The sequence below is a fragment of the Corythoichthys intestinalis genome, chromosome 6 (assembly GCF_030265065.1).
Source record: "Corythoichthys intestinalis isolate RoL2023-P3 chromosome 6, ASM3026506v1, whole genome shotgun sequence".
NCBI classification, from domain to species: Eukaryota; Metazoa; Chordata; class Actinopteri; order Syngnathiformes; family Syngnathidae; genus Corythoichthys; species Corythoichthys intestinalis.
In genome coordinates, this window is record NC_080400.1 from 2919371 (window position 1) to 2939685 (window position 20315).

At 41.7% G+C, this 20315-nt stretch overlaps 2 protein-coding genes across 5 annotated transcripts in view; one reads left to right on the forward strand and one right to left on the reverse strand.

The window, feature by feature from the left end:
• The window catches only part of LOC130917259 (interleukin-1 receptor accessory protein-like), a 22629-nt gene extending 10152 nt beyond the window's left edge, over positions 1–12477 (reverse strand). The window contains exons 1-8 of one of the 4 annotated variants that reach the window (XM_057838480.1): positions 12182–12460; positions 11243–11318; positions 4829–4985; positions 4591–4674; positions 1717–1936; positions 1464–1638; positions 846–917; positions 650–776 (exon numbers count right to left, since the gene is read on the reverse strand). In XM_057838480.1, the coding sequence (XP_057694463.1) occupies positions 650–776; positions 846–917; positions 1464–1638; positions 1717–1936; positions 4591–4674; positions 4829–4985; positions 11243–11318; positions 12182–12313 (1043 nt within the window). In that variant the 5' untranslated portion in view covers positions 12314–12460. Of the gene's footprint in view, positions 1–649; positions 777–845; positions 918–1463; positions 1639–1716; positions 1940–4590; positions 4675–4828; positions 4986–11242; positions 11319–12181 lie in introns of all 4 variants that reach the window. The other 3 variants (XM_057838479.1, XM_057838482.1, XM_057838481.1) reach the window with 3 other exon arrangements.
• A 271-nt stretch (positions 12478–12748) lies between these two features.
• Positions 12749–20315, forward strand: part of LOC130917686 (latent-transforming growth factor beta-binding protein 4-like) — a 71638-nt gene continuing 64071 nt past the window's right edge. The window contains exon 1 of the mRNA XM_057839324.1: positions 12749–12781. The gene's annotated coding sequence lies outside the window, so the exon portion shown is untranslated. The remainder of the gene's footprint in view (positions 12782–20315) is intronic.

Here is a 20315-nt window from a genome sequence, read left to right on the forward strand (position 1 = left end):
CTGTTCATATGGGGCATTTCAGGGCCACTTCCTTTTGTCATCAGGTCAATTCCTGTTGATATCAGGTCACTTCCTGTTGAATTAGGGAACTTGAGGATCACTTCCTGTTGATGCGAAGTCAGGTCATGTTGATATTGGGTCACTTCCTATTGATTTGGTGGGTAATTGGTCACTTCCCGGTTATAACTGGTCACTTCCTATTGATTTGGGCCATTTCAAGGTCCCTTCCTGTTGATATGGGGCATTTCATGGCCACTTCCTGTTGACATCAGGTCACTTCCTGCTGATAGCAGGTCACTTCCTGTTGATTTGGGGTTCTTTCATGGTCACTTCCTGTTGCTAACAGGTCACTTCCAATCAATTTGGGGGCATTTCAAGGTCACGTCCTGTTGATAACAGGTCACTTCCTGTTGATGCTAGGTCACTTCATAGATAGTGGGACACTTTTGTTGATTTGGGGCATTTCAGGGCCGCTTCCTGTTGATATCAGGTCACTTCCTATTGATTTTGGGCACTTATGGTTCACTTCCTGTTCATTCAGTCACTTCCTAGTCAATCTGGGCCACTTCCTGTTCAAGCACGCTGGCATTTCTTTTTTTCAGGTACAAACTCTTCACGCGACTGTGGCAAAAGACAAGAAGTTTGTTACCTGTTTTTCACGGAGAATCGGGGCTGGTCCACTTGCTCCAGCGTCTTCCCGTCCACACTCCACCAGATGTACCAGTCCGAGTCCAAGTAAGGGAACCTCCCCCTGCATGTCAGACTCACGTTGGAGCCTGACATTGCACAAAGCACTTTCTGGTCCTCGTTCACGACTTTCTCAGAGTGCTTTCTCTGAAGCTTACCTGGCGAGACAGTGACAACGTGGTCCGCCGCCGGTAGGAGAATCACGGGATCTTTGGGCGCGGAAGGTGGCGCTAAACGACAAAGCCGACACGTCTCAGTCTCATGTCCATCTCTATGCTTATCTATGTGTGTGTGTGTGTGTGTGGGTCCCCATTTTGCATAGGTCCCCATTTGTATGTCTTTACATGAATTAATTGTGTGTGTGTGTGTGTGTGTGTGTGTGTGTGTGTGTGTGTGTGTGTGTGTGTGTGTGTGTGTGCGTGCGCCAATATGGTTTGTGAGGACTTTGAACCCGTTTTCTCACCTGGGCTCCTGGGACACTGTTGAAATATGGGGACTATGCCAATGTCCCCATAAACCTTGGACTATATTTGCATTTTTTTGTGCCTAAATGACCTTTTTTTTACTCTTAAAGTGACGCAATTTCAAGAATACGTCATCATCTTCATCATCATAACGATAAATTCGCCTTAAATGGTCTCTAAATGACTTATTTTTCATTTTTTTCCCAAGTCCTCATATAACTCTTGACTGCTGTGTGTGTGTGTGTGTGTGTGTGTCTGTGTGTGTGTGTGTGTGTGTGTGTGTGTGTGTGTGTGTGTGTGTGTTGCACTCACAGACAGCGCTGATATTGACAGCGCGAGTGAAGTAAAGCTCACGTCCTCGATTCCGGAAGCACACCTGACACAAGTAAAGACCTTGGTAGTTTTCGGTCATCAGGTGAATCAGCAGGCGGGCGCCGTCCTGCTCGCGATCGCTCGTCCATCTGTCGGGCGGCTGGCACTCCTGCCACTAATGCAGACACACAATGCAGACAAAGTGGGGACATCGAAGTTTGTCCAGTTTCACCGATTAGGGACGTGTCCTCACGTGGTACCAGGTGACTTTGGGAGTGTCGTCAGAAATCTGGTCGGCGTCCCACCAGTCCGGGCAGTCCAAAACGGCGTCAACCTGCAGAGGAACAGGCACCTGAACCGGCTCCGGCGTCACGGGCAAGTCGCATTTCAAAACTGGTCGTGGTGTCGGTGCGTTCTGGACCACAAGCACGTGCACGGCCATCTTGGAGCAGGGTGAGTGATGTCCGTGGGAGCTGCTGTGTGGATGTCAGAGCAAAGGATTTCGGGATGTCTTTGTTATCACGTGTTTGTAAGTCAGGAGTGTCAAACCCGGTGAATGCCCCAAAAACTAACGTGAAGTGACCCTAAATCAACAGGAAGTAACCTGGAAATGCCCGGAAATCAATAGGAAGTGACCAATGAACAGGAAGTGGCCCATAAACACCCTAAAATCAATAAGAAATGATGCAATATGTACAGGAAGTGACCCCATAATGCCCCAAAATGTACAGAAAGTGACCTGAAAGTAACCTAAAATTACAAGGAAGTGACGCAGAATCAACAAAAAGTGACCTGTGAATGCCCCAAAATTTAAAAGAAGTGACCATAAATCAACAGGGAGTGACCCTAAAATGCCCCCAAATCAAAAGGAAGTGACCTGATATTAATAGGAAGTGGCCCTAAATCAACATTAAGTAACTTGGAAATGCCCTGAAATCATCAATGACAGATGAACAGGAAGTGGCCCGGAAATGCACTAACATCGACAGGAAATACCCAAAATGTAAAGGAAGTGACCCTTAAAAGTCCCCAAACTAACAGGAAGTGACCCAATGTCAACAGGAAGTAACCTTGAAATGCAGGAAGTGACCCACAATTAACCTAAAATTACAAGAAAGTGACCCAAAATAAACAGGAAGTGACCAATGAACAGGAAGTGGCCCGTAAATTTGGGGGGATTTACCACTTCCTGTTTATTTTGGGTCACTTCCTTGTAATTTTAGGTTACTTGCAGGTCACTTCCTGTACATTTTGGGGCATTCTGGGTTATTTCCTCTACATTTAGGATCATCTCCTTTTGATTTTAGAGCATTTACAGGCCACTTCCTGTTCATTGTTCACTTCCTGTTTATTTGGGTCACTTCCTTGTACTTTTAGGTTTCTTGCGGGTCACTTCCTGTACATATTGGGGCATTCAGTGGTCACTTCCTGTACACTGTGGATCATTTCCTGTTGATACTAGAGTATTAACAGGTCACTTCCTGGTCATTGATCACTTCCTATTTATTTTGGGTCACTTCTTTGTAATTTTAGGTTACTTGTGGGTCACTTCCTATACATTTTGAGGCATTTCAAGTCACTTCCTCTACATTTTGGAACATTTTTGTTGATATTACAGTATTAACGGGCCACTTCCTGTCGACTGGTCACTTCCGGTTTATTTTGGGTAACTTCCATGTAATTTTAGGTAACTTGTGGGCCACTTTCTGTATATTTTTTGGGTATTTTGGGTCATTTCCTCTACATTTTGGATCATTTCCTCTTGATATTAGAGTATTAACAGGCCACTTCCTGTTCAGTGGTCACTTCCTTGTAATTTTAAGTAACTTGACAGTCACTTCCTGTACATTTTGGATCATTTTCTGTTGATTTTAGAGCATGTACGGGTCTTTTCCTGTTCATTGGTCACTTCCTGTTTATTTTGGGTCACTTCCTTGTAATTTTAGGCTACTTGCGGGTCACTTCCTATACATTTTGGGGCATTTCAGGTCACTTTCTCTATATTTTTGTTGATATTAGACTAGAAACGAGTCACTTCCTGTCAACTGGTCACTTGGGTAACTTCCTTGTAATTTTAGGTAACTTGTGGCTCACTTCCTGTCAGCTGGTCACTTGGGTAACTTCCTTGTAATTTTAGGTAACTTGTGGCCCACTTCCTGTACATTTTTTGGGCATTCATGGTCACTTCCTTTACATTTTGGATCATTTCCTGTTGATATTAAGAGTATTAACAGGCCACTTCCTGTTCAGTGGTCACTTCCTGTTCATTTTGGGTCACTTCCTTGTAATTTTAAGTAACTTGCGGGTCACTTCCTGTACATTTTGGATCATTTCCTGTTGATTTTAGAGCATGTACGGGTCTGTTCCTGGTCATTGATCACTTCCTATTTATTTTGGGTCACTTCCTTGTAATTTTAGGTTACTTGCGGGTCACTTCCTATACATTTTGAAGCATTTCAGGTCACTTTCTCTATATTTTTGTTGATATTAGACTAGTAACGAGTCACTTCCTGTCAACCGGTCACTTGGGTAACTTCCTTGTAATTTTAGGAAACTTGTGGCCCACTTCCTGTACATTTTTTGGGCATTCATGGTCACTTCCTTTACATTTTGGATCATTTCCTGTTGATATTAGAGTATTAACAGGCCACTTCCAGTTCAGTGGTCACTTCCTGTTCATTTTGGGTCACTTCCTTGTAATTTTAAGTAACTTGCGGGTCACTTCCTGTACATTTTGGATCATTTCTTGCTGATTTTTGAGAGCATTTCCGGGCTACTTCCTGTTCATTTTGTTGCATTTCAAGGTTCCTACCTGTTGACTGAGGGTCATTTTTGGGACACTTCTTTGTAATTTTAGGTTACTTGCAGGTCACTTCCTGTACATTTTGGCTCATTTCCCGTTGATTTTAGAGCATTTTTGTGTTATTTTCTGTTCATCGGTCAGTGAGTGCCTGTTGATTTCGGGGCATTTCAAGGTTACTTCCTGTTGATTTAGGGTCCTTTCCTGTTGGTTTTGGGGCATTCTTGGGTCAGTTTTTTGCTCCCAGTTCAAATGGATTAGATGTCTATTGCCGTCAATGATTGAAATATAACTGTACAGTATGTTACAAAATGTTCTAGTTCTGACCGTATCATGCAGATGTAGTGACCTGTATCCTCTTCCTCCGCCGGCTGAAAAAACAACCAGTCATGCTCTTTCCTCAGGCGCTCACTGCAACACAGTCCTTATAACATAAACCCCTATAAAGGGTTAATCCCATTTAACCTAGGTCTAGGTTGACCCTACCAATATGGCCGCCATGTCAGGCTACAAAGACTAAGATGAACACTCACGACCCTGACTGATGATGTCACTTCTAATTTACCTGTTCACGATTGGCCGCTCTTCCCCTTGGAGGAGGCGGGACCACTCCAGGTCACGTGACGATGAGTCGTTGCCGAAGAGGGGACATGACACCCACGCCGCCTCTCCTTTCAGGACGTGCACAACGCTGGTCTCGCCCAGGTCGTGACACGGCACCCCTAACCACACAAATTAGGAAATTATAATTAATACATTAAGAGAATTATAAATATATTCCTTTTTTTCCTGTCTTCACATTGGCTAACGATGCTAATTTTCAGCCGGTCCTAGGTGTTTTCAATGATGTGTTAGCATAGAGCTAACAGGGGTAATTTTAGTGTTTAATGAACCTTCCTAAGGTGTGGCGTTGACATTTTTTCAACTCATTAGCTAGCATGGACAGCGACAGATGTCCATTTGAACTGGGAGGGCTGGCAGTACCATTGACAGCTATACAAGTCCAATCTATTTGAAGTTGGGCAGCTAGGATCTCATTTCAAACAATTGGAGTTAGATTGTACTTACTTGAGTCGCTTTTCTAAAGTAACAGCGTCAGCTATCGATTCTAATTGTTAGCCCGTCTTGGGGGTTTTCAATGATGTGTTAGCATGAAGCTAACGGCAGATATTTGAGTATTTAATGAATTTACCTGAGGTGCGGCGTTGATATTTTTGAAGTCATTAGCTAGCATTAACAGTGACATGTCTTTTTTAACTGGGAGGGCTAGTTGTACCATTGACAGCGATAGATGTCCAATCTGTTTGAACGGGGGCGGGTAGGAGCCCACTAAAAACAGTCGGCTACAGATTGGACTTACTTGAATCTAAATTATAACGTAACAGTGTCAGCTATCAGTTTTTGATGCTAATTGTCAGCCATCAGCTATCAGTTATTGATGCTAATTGTCAGTCAATCTTGGGTGTTTTCAATGATGTGTTAGCATGAAGCCAACAGGGGATATTTAAGTGTTTAATGAGCCTTCCTGAGATGCGGCGTTGACATTTTTTAAGTCATTAGCTAGCACGGACAGCGACAGATGTCCATTTGAACTGTTTGGGCTGGCAGTACCATTGACAGCGATAGGGGCCGCCCGGGAGCCCATTTCAAACAGTCTTCGAAAGATTTGACTTACTTGAGTTCCTATTCTCAAATAACAGCGCTATGGATGCTAATTGTTAGCCGTCATGGGGGTTGAAAATAAAGTGTTAGCATGAAGCTAACAGGTTACATTTGATTGTTTAATGAACCTTTTTCAAGTGCAGCATTGACATTTTTTACTCATTAGCTAGCATTAACAGTGACATATGTCTTTTTTAACTGGGAGGGCGAGTTGTACAATTGACAGTGATAGATGTCCAATCTGTTTGAACAGGGGCGGGTAGGAGCCCACTAAAAACAGTCGGCTATAGATTGGACTTACTGGAATCTACATTATAAAGTAACAGTGTCAGCTATCAGTTTTTGATGCTAATTGTCAGCCATCAGCTATCAGTTATTGATGCTAATTGTCAGTCAATCTTGGGTGTTTTCAATGATGTGTTAGCATGAAGCCAACAGGGGATATTTAAGTGTTTAATGAGCCTTCCTGAGATGCGGCGTTGACATTTTTTAAGTCATTAGCTAGCACGGACAGCGACAGACGTCCATTTGAACTGTTTGGGCTGGCAGTACCATTGACAGCGATAGGGGCCGCCCGGGAGCCCATTTCAAACAGTCTTCGAAAGATTTGACTTACTTGAGTTCCTATTCTCAAATAACAGCGCTATGGATGCTAATTGTTAGCCGTCATGGGGGTTAAAAATAAAGTGTTAGCATGGAAGCTAACAGGTTACATTTGATTGTTTAATGAACCTTTTTGAAGTGCAGCATTGACATTTTTTTACTCATTAGCTAGCATTAACAGTGACATATGTCTTTTTTAACTGGGAGGGCTAGTTGTACCATTGACAGCGATAGATGTCCAATATGTTTGAACAGGGGCGGGTAGGAGCCCACTAAAAACAGTCGGCTATAGATTGGACTTACTGGAATCTACATTAAAAAGTAACAGTGTCAGCTATCAGTTTTTGATGCTAATTGTCAGCCATCAGCTATCAGTTATTGATGCTAATTGTCAGTCAATCTTGGGTGTTTTCAATGATGTGTTAGCATGAAGCCAACAGGGGGTATTTAAGTTTTTAATGAACCTTCCTGACGTGCAGCGTTGACATTTTTTAAGTCATTAGCTAGCACGGACACCGACAGACGTCCATTTGAACTGGTTGGGCCGGCAGTGATGTAGTTTCAGTGCCATTGACAGCAAAAGTCGTCCAATTTGAACTGGCAAGCTCATTTCAAACAGTCGGTGATAAATTTGACTTACATAAGACACTATTCTAAAGTAATAGTGTCAGCTATTGATGCTAATTGTTAGCTGTCATGGGGGTTTTCAATGATGTGTTAGCATGAAGCTAACAGGGGATATTTAAGTGTTTAATGAGCCTTCCCGTAGTGCGGCGTTGACATTTTTTAAGTCATTAGCTAGCATGGACAGCGAAAGACGTCCATTTGAACTGGTTGGGCCGGCAGTGATGTAGTTTCAGTGCCATTGATAGCAAGAGTCGTCCAATTTGAACTGGTGAGCTCATTTCAAACAGTCGGTGATAGATTTGACTTACGTAAGACACTATTCTAAAGTAATAGTGTCAGCTATTGATGCTAATTGTTAGCTGTCATGGGGGTTTTCAATTATGTGTTAGCATGAAGCTAACAGGGGATATTTAAGTGTTTAATGAGCCTTCCTGAGGTGCGGCATTGACATTTTTTAAGTCATTAGCTAGCATGGACAGTGAAAGACGTCCATTTGAACTGGTTGGGCTGGCAGTGATGTAGTTTCAGTGCCACTGATAGCAAGAGTCGTCCAATTTGAACTGGCGAGCTCATTTCAAACAGTCAGTGATAGATTTGACTTACATAAGACACTATTCTAAGACACTATTCTAAAGTAATAGTGTCAGCTCTTGATGCTAATTTTTAGCGGTCAATGGGGGTTTTCAATGATATGTTAGCATTAAGCTAACGGGATATTTGAGTGTTTAATGAGCCTTCCTGAGGTGCGGTGTTGAAATTTCTTAACTCATTAGCAAGCACAGACGGTAACAGACGTCCATTTGAACTAGGAGGGCTGGCAGTGATGTCGCTTCTGTGCCATTGACAGCGATAGATGTCCAAATTTTATTTTTGGACTAACACTTTTGAATTTTAGAGACGAAAACAATTGGAGTAAATGGCGACTAAAACTAGACAAAATTAGTCTGAGTTTTTGTTAACAAAAGCAAGACGAAGACAAACACACTTTAAAATGACTAAAATATGACTTATAGACTAATGATTATTTTCGTCCAAAAGAATTAGACTATGACAAAAATTAAAAGGGCTGCCAAAAACAACACTGCTTGGGAGCAAATTTCTGCTCGGAAAGCTGTTGAAGGAATTCAGCCTCCCGGCAAGCCACACGGAGACGGTGTTCCGCTGAGACCGCTCCACGAGTCAACCGGGAGGATCAAAAATTCCTTCCTTCGTTCCCTTCCTGTGTTAACCCTTTGTACTGACTCCATGTTCCAAAAGTCTGAAGAAGGCTCACCAAAAACAGGTTGACAATTTATTCGTTGACTGGTCAAAAAACAAGGCAAAACAGACGACGGAGGGACAATTGTGGATCCAGGGTTGTCAAAACAACGGCTACATAGAAATGTTCCTGAGCAGCGACCGTTTGTTATCTCAGTGTCCAGTCTTTTTTGAAAGCTGCGGTGGAGTGGGCCGGGCCGAAGGTGTGGCTGGGTGTTGTCTTGGGATCACCCCTCTGTGGCCGGTTTTGGGCGGTTAGGTTTGTGCGTCATCCTTCGTGGCTGGGACGTGGTTGCCACAGCGACCGACGCCTGTCTTGACGTCCCAAGCACCCGCTATCAACTTGTTATCATGGCTGGGCGAGATGCTACTTGTTTTAGGACAGAGTGTCCTGCTCCTTGTCCTGGAGTAGCCGGGACAACTGATTGCAAGAGTTGGTGCGTCAATCTTGCTCTTGACCCACACGTTGGGCTTCTGTGGTAAGATGGCGTTGTGTATCTATTCTACTTTTTTCATTAAACTATGGTGTAAGTGCTATTTATTTTATATTAGCTGTGTTAGAGTAGTACAAACAGTCCTACAGTGCATACAGTGGGGCAAATAAGTATTTAGTCAACCACCAATTGTGCAAGTTCTTCTACTTGAAAAGATTAGAGAGGCCTGTCATTGTCAACATGGGTAAACCTCAACCATGAGAGACAGAATGGGGAAAAAAAAACAGAAAATCAGTTTGATTTTTAAAGAATTTATTTCCAAATTAGAGTGGAAAAAGAGTATTTGGCCACCTACAAACAAGCAAGATTTCTGGCTGTCAAGGGGGTCTAACTTCTTCTAACGGGGTCTAATGAGGTTCCACTCATTACCTGTATTAATGGCACCTGTTTTAACTCATTATCGGTATAAAAGACGCTTGTCCACAACCTCAGTCAGTCACACTCCAGACTCCACTATGGCCAAGACCAAAGAGCTGGTGAAGAACACCAGAGACAAAATTGTAGACCTGCACCAGGCTGGGAAGACCAAATCTGCAATAGGTAAAACGCTTGGTGTAAAGAAATCAACTGTGGGAGCAATTATTAGAAAATGGAAGACTACAAGACCCTTGATAATCTCCTTCGATCTGGGGCTCCATGCAAGATCTCACCCCGTGGCGTCAAAACGATAACAAGAACGGTGAGCAAAAATCCCAGAACCACATGGGGGGACCTAGTGAATGACCTACAGAGAGCTGGGACCACAGTAACAAAGGCTACTATCAGTAACACAATGCGCCGCCAGGGACTCAAATCCTGCACTGCCAGACGTGTCCCCCTGCTGAAGCCAGTACACGCCCAGGCCCGTCTGCGGTTCGCTAGAGAGCATTTGGATGATCCAGAAGAGGACTGGGAGAATGTGTTATGGTCAGATGAACCCAAAATAGACCTTTTTGGTAGAAACACAGGTTCTCGTGTTTGGAGGAGAAAAAATACTCAATTGCATCTGTGGTGGTCATTGCCCACACTCCCCTCTGCTGTTTTTTATTGGTATAACACTTCATGTTTTTGATGTATGGAATCACTTCAATCTTGGCTCACCTGGGAGCGCACCTGCAGCTAATCAACAATCAACACTGCTCATAAGGATCGGCCTGGGCAGCAAGCCGGTGCCAAATGATTCTGCCACTCACCATTGGTACATCGGCCAACTAAGCCTGCAGTTTGTGACTCTTGTTTTTGAACTCATAACTAATTCTTTTTTTTGCCATCAGGACACCCACCCATCAAAGCCCTCGCAGCTACCGCCAAAGCCACAGCCATTGACTATTCAACCCACCAGCCGCTCAACACCTTACTCTTGTACAATTAATGTCTCTTCACACTTCATCTGTTTCCGGCTCGCATTTTGGTTCAGATCAACTTTGCCAACTTTGCCCTTAACAGCATCCGAAGAACACCATACCTACTGTGAAGCATGGGGTGGAAACATCATGCATTGGGGCTGTTTTTCTGCAAAGGGACCAGGACGAATGATCTGTGTAAAGGAAAGAATGAATGGGGCCATGTATCGAGAGATTTTGAGTGAAAATCTCCTTCCGTCAGTAAGGGCAATGAAGATGAGACGTGGCTGGGTCTTTCAGCATGACAATGATCCCAAACACACAGCCAGGGCAACAACGGAGTGGCTTCGTTAGAAGCATTTCAAGGTCCTGGAGTGGCCTAGCCAGTCTCCAGATCTCAACCCCATAGAAAATCAGTGGAGGGAGTCGAAAGTCCGTGTTGCCCAAAGACAGCCCCAAAACATCGCTGCTCTAGAGGAGATCTGCATGGAGGAATGGGCCAAAATACCAGCAGCAGTGTGTGAAAAGCTTGTGAAGAGTTACAGAAAACGTTTGGCCTCCGTTATTGCCAACAAAGGGTACATAACAAAGTATTGAGATGAACTTTTAGTATTGACCAAATACTTATTTTCCACCATGATTTGCAAATCAATTCTTTAAAAATCAAACAATGTCTGGTTTTTTTTTCCACATTCAGGTTTACCCATGTTGACAATTACAGGCCTCTCTAATATTTTCAAGTGGGAGAACTTGCACTATTAGTGGTTGACTAAATACTTGTTTGCCCCACTGTATGAGGAACGATACTATTCCCTGATTGATTATATTAAGTGTGTTAGAGTAAAGCAAACAGTTATATTGTGTGTGCGAGAAAGGTAACTATTCCGTTCACTATCAAATGCTGCCAACCCTCCCCTTCAAGTTAAATTAGACATCTACTATAGTCAATGGCAGCCACTTGCTTCTTTGTCCGTTTCTAATCAATGGCAACAACAGTGGGCAGTCTGTACCTACCAACTGGATCAGTGGACGTGAGGGTGTCCGCCATCACCATGGCAACTAGCAAACGCCCAAGAAGACACAGGACATCCTGCAAACAAATTAGTGCTGCAACGATTAATCGATTAACTCGAGTATTCGATTAGAAAAAAATATTCGAACTAAATTTTGTTGCTTCGAGTATTCGTTTAATTAAAGTGGCATTGTAATGGTTGATTTTAAAAGTGTTTGCATTTAATTTCACTGATGAGGGTGGATACAATGCACTCTGGTCTGCCTCTTTTCACATGGCTGAATCCAACTGCTCCCTGTTAAGACCAAAATAAGCTAAGTTTTTGTTTGAGCGAATGTTTTTTTTTAATGCATTCTTAGTTTGTAGGTATAATTAGCCGTTTTTGTGGGAATATGTGTCTGAACCACTTATTAAGAGCATTGTAAAAAAAAAAAAAAAAAAAAAAAAAAGCTAGCATTTAAGCTAGCAGACTAACCCTCTATCCAAGTTAGCCAATTGTTCTTTTGTTGTACACAGATCCTCATTTAAAAAAATATATATATATCGTTTGAGGCTCAGTTCAGGTGTTTTAATTTTTCATGTTCCTTATCCGATTACTCGATTATTCGAACTAACTAGTCCATCGATTAATCGACTACAAAAATATTCGATAGCTGCAGCCCTAAAACAAATACAGTTGTTCTAACAACAATATGTAAATTCATTCGTTCAAAAGTAATTAAAATAACGTATTATGTTTGATTTATTTCAAAATATTAGTTTGCTCATTCAGAACGGTGTCGAACTCAACCCTCCCAGTCCAAATGGATTGGATGTCTATAACAGTCAATGACAGGCAATTAGTATACTGTAGTATTATAGTCCTGTTGAAAATGGCTAAACACAGTGAGAATCCATTGTTAAAAACAGTAAAATAAGACAAAAGCAAATTATTTCCTTACTTGGAAACGAGTTGGTAGCATGTATCTGCTATCATGTAACCTTCCGGACGAGATCAACAGTTCGGCGTGCCGCAAAAGAACCGCTTGTGTAGGAAGTGGCGTAAATTCCTGTGTGGTTGCGAGTTGCGACATCCATTTTGAGTTGGGATTTCCCACTGACGTCACGGTTCAATGTCGCTCTCTAGTGGTGTTAAAGAGTTCTGCGTGCACCTTGCTTTTGTTTCATCCGTGACCCCCAAAAGCTTGTTCTTCCTGGCTTCCCATTGGTCGAGGGGCTCGTATTCCTATTGGCCACCCGCCCACACTCGGGGTGCCGCTTTTCACACCCCGCCGGGCACGCGCACGCGCACGCGCGCCCCTTCTAATGAGTTAACAATCTGCCACTTTTCCACTGGAAACTTGTCCCGACATGCGCGTGCTTCTGCTCTGCGTGTGCACGACGACGTGGATGCTCAGTGTGCACGCCGCCGACGGGCACCGGAACCGGCATCGACACCGGGAGGCCGGCCGGCGCGGACCCGGTTTAGAGACGCGGAGGGCCGGGGAGGACAGGAGGGGGGAGTCGGGGAGCCTTCGAGTGGATTTGCCCGGGAAGGGGAGGTCAGTGACACCCACGCAAAAGTCAAATATTTGCCACTGTGGCCACACTTCAAGTCAACTACTATGTTTTTAAACTCATTGGATGCCATTGACGACGATGGACGTCCAATGAGTTTGTGTTGAACAGTTTTTCTGTGGCATTTATCATGTGAAAATCTTATACTGAATGTGACATTGTTATAATATTTACATCATTTTTGGACATATGGACACTTACACTTAATTATTATTATATAACTATAATTTAGGGGTGTTCCAGTGTCTCACTGAAGTGGACCCGTTTACTGAGATCTCCCAGTTTTTTAAATGCACTTGATTTTAAAAAAAAAAACCGAACCAAACAAGTGGTGGCTAGCTTGACACAGCCTTTCTGACTGGAGGCTGGCCTGAGTGCAGTAGTTGGATGAAATTTGGTAGGCGCGTCTGTCATGGCTAAACTAATGGAAGCCATGACTGAAAAACAGAGGAAGTCAGCCATTTTGGCTCAAAGTGGCAGTGAAAATTCGGTTTTGTATAACAGTTTTTTTTTTTAGTTTTGGGAAAATTCAGCTTAGCCTGAAGACAGTTGGACCTAGCAACAAGAAATTTGGTTGTCGTGTCTATCATGCGTCGCTCGACAAAAAAAGTCTCAAGAAGCCATGACTGAAAAACAAGAAATTGGCCATTTTGGTTCAAAGTGGCAGTGAAAAATTTGGTTTGTGTAACTGTATTTATTAGTTTTGGAAGAATTCAGCTCAGCCTGAAGACAGTTTGACCTAGCAACATGAAATTTGGTAAATGGGTCTATCGTGCATAAACCTACAAAAAAGTCTCAAGAAGCCATGACTGAAAAGACACCGGAAGTCGGCCATTTTGGCTCAAAGTGGCAGTCACAATTTTGTCCGAGTGGTATTTTTCAGTTATGAAAGAATTCAGCTCAGCCTGAAGGCAGTTGGACCTAGCAACATGAAATTTGGTTGGCGTGTCAATCATGTGTAGATCTCCAAAAAAAATTCTCAAGAAGCCATGACTAAAAATCACCAGGAAGTTGGCCATTTTGGTTGAAAGTGGCAGTGAAATTTTTGGTTTGTCTAACTGTATATTTTAGTTTTGGAATAATTCAACTCAGCCTGAAGACGGTTGGACTTAGCAACATGAAATTTGGTTGGCATGTCTGTCATGTGTAGATCTGCAAAAAAGTCTGAAGAAGCCATGACTGAAAATCAACTGGTAGTTGGGCATTTTGGTTCAAAGTAGAAGTGAAAACTTTGGTTTTGTCTGACTGTATTTTTCAGTCTTGGAAGAATTCAGCTCAGTGTGAATGCAGTTGGACCTAGCAACATGAAATTTGGTAGGGATATCGTTCATGCATAGATCTACAAAAAAGTCTATGAAGTCAAGACTGAAAAGACAAGTTGGGCCATTTTAGCACAAAGTAGCTGTGAGATTCTCGATTTTGTCCGACCATACTTTTCAGTTTTGGAAGACTTTAGCTTAGCCTGAAGGCAGTTGGAATTACTAACATGAAATTTGGTAGGCGTGTCTGTCATTGCGAGACCTACAAAAAAGTCTTAGAAGCAATGGCTGAAAAGCCACAAAAAAATCAGCCATTTTGGCTCAAAGTTGCGATCCTAGTTTTCCCTTCGAGTACTTTTCAGTTTAAAAAAAAATTCAGCCCCTGGATCTGGTTTAATTTAGCAACATGACATTTGTTAGGTTTGTCTCTCAAGAGTAGACCCACAAAAAAGTCTCAAGAAGCCATACTTGAAAAGCCACAGAAAATCAGCCATTTTGGCTCAAAGTGGCCATGACAGCCTCAGATGTGCCAAACTATATTTTTTAGTTTAAAAGTAAAATTTCAGTCACTGACTCCAGTTTAATTTAGTAACATGATATTTGGTAGGTTTGTCTACCAAACGTAGACCTACAAATAAGTCTCAAGAAGTCATACTTGAAAAGCCACAGAAAGTCGGCCATCATGGCTAAAAGTGGCCGTAACAGCCTTAGATGCGCCCAACTATATTTTTCTGTTTAAAAATAAAAAAATTCAGCCCCTGACTCCAGTATAATGTGGCGGCATGATATTTGGTAGGTTTGTCTCTCATGAGTAGATCCACAAAAAAGTCTCAAGAAGCCATACTTTGAAAACCATATAAAGTCCGCCATTTTGGCTCAAAGTGGCCATGACAGCCTCAAATGTGCCAAACTATATTTTTCAGTTTAAAAATAAAAATTCAGCCCCTGACTCCAGTTTAATTTAGTAACATGATATTTGGTAGGTTTGTCTATCAAACGTAGACCTACAAATAAGTCTCAAGAAGTCATACTCTAAAAGCCACAGAAAGTCGGCCATCGTGGCGAAAAGTGGCCGTAACAGCCTCAGATGCGCTCAACTATATTTTTCTGTTTAAAAATACAAATTCAGCCTCTGACTCCAGTATAATGTAGCGGCATGATATTTGGTAGGTTTGTCTCTCAAGAGTAGATCCACAAAAAAGTCTCAAGAAGCTATACTTGGAAAACCATATAAAGTCCACCATTTTGGCTCAAAGTGGCCATGACAGCCTCAAATGTGCCAAACTATATTTTTCAGTTTAAAAATAAAAATTCAGCCCCTGGCTACAGTTTAATGTGGTAATATTATATTTGGTAGGATTGTCTATCATGGCAAGACCTACAAAAAAGTCTCAAGAAGCCATGGTTAAAAAGGCACATGAAGTCAGCCATTTTGGCTCAAATTTGCGATCATAACCCCAGTAGTGCCTTCTAGTTATTGCAGTAAAAAAAAAAAAAAAAAAAAAAAAAAACCTGAATCCAGTTTAATTTAGCAATATGAAATTTGGTAGGTTTGTCTATGATTGCAAGACCTACAAAAAAGCCTCAAGAAGCCATGGCAGAAAAGGCACAGGAAGCCAGCCATTTTGCCTCAAAGTGGCTGTTACAGCCTCAAGAGAGCCCAACTATTATTTTCAGTTTAAAATAAATTTTTAAAAAATCAGCCCCTGAATCCAGTTTAATTTAGCAACATGGCATTTGGTATGGTTTTCTATTACAAGTAGACCGACAAAAAAGTCTCAAGAAGCCATGGCTGAAAAGACACAGGAAGTCGGCCATTTTGACTCGAAGTGGCAATCTTATGTGCCTTGCAGTACTTTTCAGTTATAAAACAATTCAGCTCATGAATTCAGTTTAATTTAGCGACATGATATTTAGTAGGTTTGTCTATCAAATGTACACCTACCAAAAAGCCTCAGAAGCCATGGCTGAAAAGGCACAGGAAGTCGGCCATTTGGCTCAAATTGGCTGTTACAGCCTCAAGAGAGCCCAACTATTATTTTCAGTTTAAAAAAAAAAAAAAAAAAAAATCAGCCCCTGAATCCAGTTTGATTTAGCAACATGGCATTTGGTAGGGTTTTCTATTACAAGTAGACCTACAAAAAAGTCTCAAGAAGCCATGGCTGAAAAGACACAGGAAGTCGGCCATTTTGACTCAAAGTGGCAATATTATTTGTGCCTTGCTGTAGTTTTCAGTTATAAAATAATTCAGCCCCTGAATTCAGTTTAATTTAACAACATGAAATTTGGTAAGCATATCTTTCATGGCAAGACCTACAAAAAAGTCTCAAGAAGCCATGGCTGAAAAGACACAGAAAGTCGTCCATTTTGCCTTAACGTGGTGATCATAGTTGTGCGTTGCAGGACTTTTCAGTTATAGAATAATTCAGCCCCTGAATTCAGTTTAATTTAGCAACATGAAATTTGGTAGGCGTATCTGGCATGGCGAGCCCTACAAAAAAGTCTCAAGAAGCCATGGCTGAAACGACACAGAAAGTCGGCCATTTTGCCTTAAAGTGGTGATCATAGTTGTGCCTTGCAGGACTTTTCAGTTATAAAATAATTCAGCCCCTGAATCCAGTTTAATTTAGCAACATGAAATTTGGTAGGTTTGTCCATCAATTGTAGACCTACAAAAAAGTCTCAAGCAGTCATAACTGAAAAGACACAGGAAGTCAGCCATTTTGGCTCAAAGTTGGCGTAATGCCGTCAACAGTGGCCAACCATCATTTTTACTTTAAAAAAAATTCAGCCCCTGAATCCAGTTTAATTCAGCAACATGACATTTGGTTGGTTTGTCTATCATGAGTAGACCCACAAAAAAGTCTCAAGAAGCCATTGCCGAAAACAAACAGGAAAGTTGGTATTTTAGTCTGAAGTGGCCATTTTACCTTTGTCTAGCCGTTAAAATGAATTTGCCCAAAAAAGCCACGTTTGAAAATGTAGACTGTGTGCCATTTTGTTCCAAAGATGACATTTCCACTGGAGATTTTGTCAAATTGTGACCAAATACGGTCAAACCAAGTATGTTTATCACTTTTAAGTTGTCGAAGATAATCAGCAGGCTATCTGTGTTCCGATACAGACACCTTAGGAATGTTACACATTCTGTGTTTTTCTCAGTCAGACTGACTGACACCACATTGATGGATTTAACGTTAACACGCACGTACATATGCACACACAAACTTGATCTATAGTGAATCAAAAAACAATACAAAAATGTATTTGATATTTAAATTAGGAGTAAGTGTGTGTGCATTTTATTGTACATTTGTCACATTTCGGGGAAAAGATAGAGATGTGTGGGCTAAGCTCGTTTGACGTAGGAACTTGAAATTTGGTAGGTGTATCTATCATAAGCAAACGCACAAAAAAGTCTCAAGAAGCCGGCGGGTAGTAAAAGGCAAAGGAAGACAGCTAATTTGGTTTAAAGTTGCCATTATAGCCTTGATTGCGTCCAGCCATAATATTTATTTTTAACAAATTAGCCCCTTACGCCTGTTTGACTTAGGAACTTTAAATTTGGTAGGCGTGTCTATCATGAGCAGACCCACAAAAAAGTCATAATAAGTCAAATCTGAAAAGATACAGGAAGCCAGCCATTTTGGCTCAAACTTGCCATTATAGCCTCAAGAGTGTCCAACCATCATTTTTAGTTGTTTTTTTTTTTTTTTTTTAATCGGCACCTTAAGCCCGTTTAATTTAGGAACTTGAAATTTGGTAGGTGTGTCTATCATGAGTATACGTTCAAAAAAGTCTCAAGAAGCTATACCTTAAAAGGCACAGGAAGACAGCCATTTTGGATCAAAGTTGACATGATAGCCTCAATTGTGTCAATTTTTTTTAATTTTTTTTAATTAGCCCCTAAAGCTCATTTAACTTAGGAACTTGAAATTTGGTAGGTGTATCTCTCACGAGCTAACCTACAAAAAAGTCTCAAGAAGTCAGGCCTGAAAATATACAGGAAGCCAGCCATTTTGGCTCAAAGTTGCCATTATAGACCCTACCCACCAACGTCACAAAACCACGTGCTCGCTGTATGGTTCCGCCCACTTGTCTGTCATTTTGACTCTGTATTAGCATTGGTTTCAATTGATCGAGGAATTTAAAATGCATTTCATGGAAGACCCGGTGCTTTCGGATGCCGTAAACTCACTGGATGTGTTGCATAAAAGGCGTTATGTGGAAAAGCTTCATTCTATACAGTCGCCAGATCCATATTTGATGCCTAAATCGATGATTTTTGAGCGGCTGCCTTCGCCGTCTCTGCCTGACCCTGATATTTACAACTATCTTGTCCACACAAACTCAGACTATTCTCACGAAAGTTTGAAAAACTTTAAGAGCTTGGAGGCTTATAAATGCTACGTTGCTGGTTGGGTGAAACAGGTCCTCGTACACGAAAATTCGGCAGGAATCTTGTGCTCGGAAGGTGAGTTACGAAATGTTCAATTCAAAATCTTTTGTTCTTGCTAACATCCACTGTCAAGTCTAATGTATTTCATGTCATTTGTCAATGGAGCTAGGGCTTTTAATGTTTATATGGATTAGCGATAGCACTCTCAATACATACACACGTGTATGTTGTCGGCGATTAGCCTAGCAATGATCTTAATTGTGGTTGTCAGCCCAAAACCCTCTAAATATATACAGTATTAAATGCATCATACCAGATATAAAATGACTACTACATAATCTGTGGTAATCGTTTGGAGCCCAGTTTTCTCGTCGAATTGCAGCAGCCCATCTTGCTCTCTCCTCTCCGTGTCTCTCGGAATCCGGTAGAACTTCAAGTCTCTCCGTCTATCTTCTCTGTTATTGCAACCGACCGCCACACACGCCTTCACCATTTTGATTATTAATGTTAACGAGAAGAAAAACACGCCGTAAATAGGAGGAATGTACGTAGCTGTAACAGGTCAACACGATGTGTTGACGGACAAGTGGGCGGCACCAGTCAGGAGAGCGGAGTTGTGACGTCACGTGGGTAGGGTCTATAGCACAGGTGTCAAACCGATTCCAGAAAGGGCCTAGTGGGTGCAGGTTTGCTTTCCAACCAATGAAGAGGACACCTTTTCACCAATTAGATCTTTTACATGTGTAATCAGTTAAACTTTGTCAGGTGCTGCTTGTTTCAGCAGGAAGTTCATTGGTTAAACTCTCTGCGCGTTATCGGTTGGAACAAAATCCAGCACCCACTAGGCCCTTTCTGGAATCGGTTTGACACCTGTGGCCTATAGTCTCAAGAGTGTCCAACCATCCTTTTTAGTTGTTTTTTTTTAAAAAAAAATTTCAAATCAGCCCCTTAAGCCCGTTTAACTTAGGAACTTGAAATTTGGTAGGTGTGTCTATCATGAGTAGACGTTCAAAAAAGTCTCAAGAAGCCATACCTTAAAAGGCACAGGAAGACAGCCATTTTGGCTCAAAGTTGACATGATCGCCTCAATTGTGTCAATTTTTTTTTTTTTTTTTTTTTAATTAGCCCCTAAAGCTCATTTAACTTAGGAACTTGAAATTTGGTATCTCTAGCTTCAAGAGTGTCCAACCATCCTTTTTAGTTGTTTTTTAAAAAAAATTTTTTCAAATCAGCCCCTTAAGCCCGTTTAACTTAGGAACTTGAAATTTGGTAGGTGTATCTCTCACGAGCTAACCTACAAAAAAATCTCAAGAATTCAGACCCGAAAAGACACAGGAAGCTGGCCGTTTTGGCTCAAAGTTGCCATTATACTCTCAGTTGTGTCCAACTATAATTTCAGTTTGAAAAAAAAAAAAAAAATCATCCCCCTAAGTTCATTTGATTTGGCAACTTGAAATTTGGTAGGCATGTCTATCATGAATAGACCCACAAAAATGTCTCTAAAAGCCTAATTTGAAATGACACAGGAAGCCGGTCATTTTGGTTGCCATCATAGCCTCAATTGTGTCCAACCGTGCTTCTAAAAAAAAACAAATGAACTCATTCCATGTCATCGGCGGATGGATGGGACGTCAATCACCATAGCCATTTTAGACTATTTGCGCAGGTTTGTCAAATCCTGATTTCATGCTGCAATCCAATTTATTGCGTTAATCCTTCCAGTGTGCGAGCCTCGGCCACCAGGAGGCATTATAATGCAGTCAAGCAAAAATGGACAACATCAGAGGATTTTGTGTATGGTATAAGGTTAGATCTGGTATCTTCTCACACGCTCGCCTCATTGACGCACAATAGGAGCAG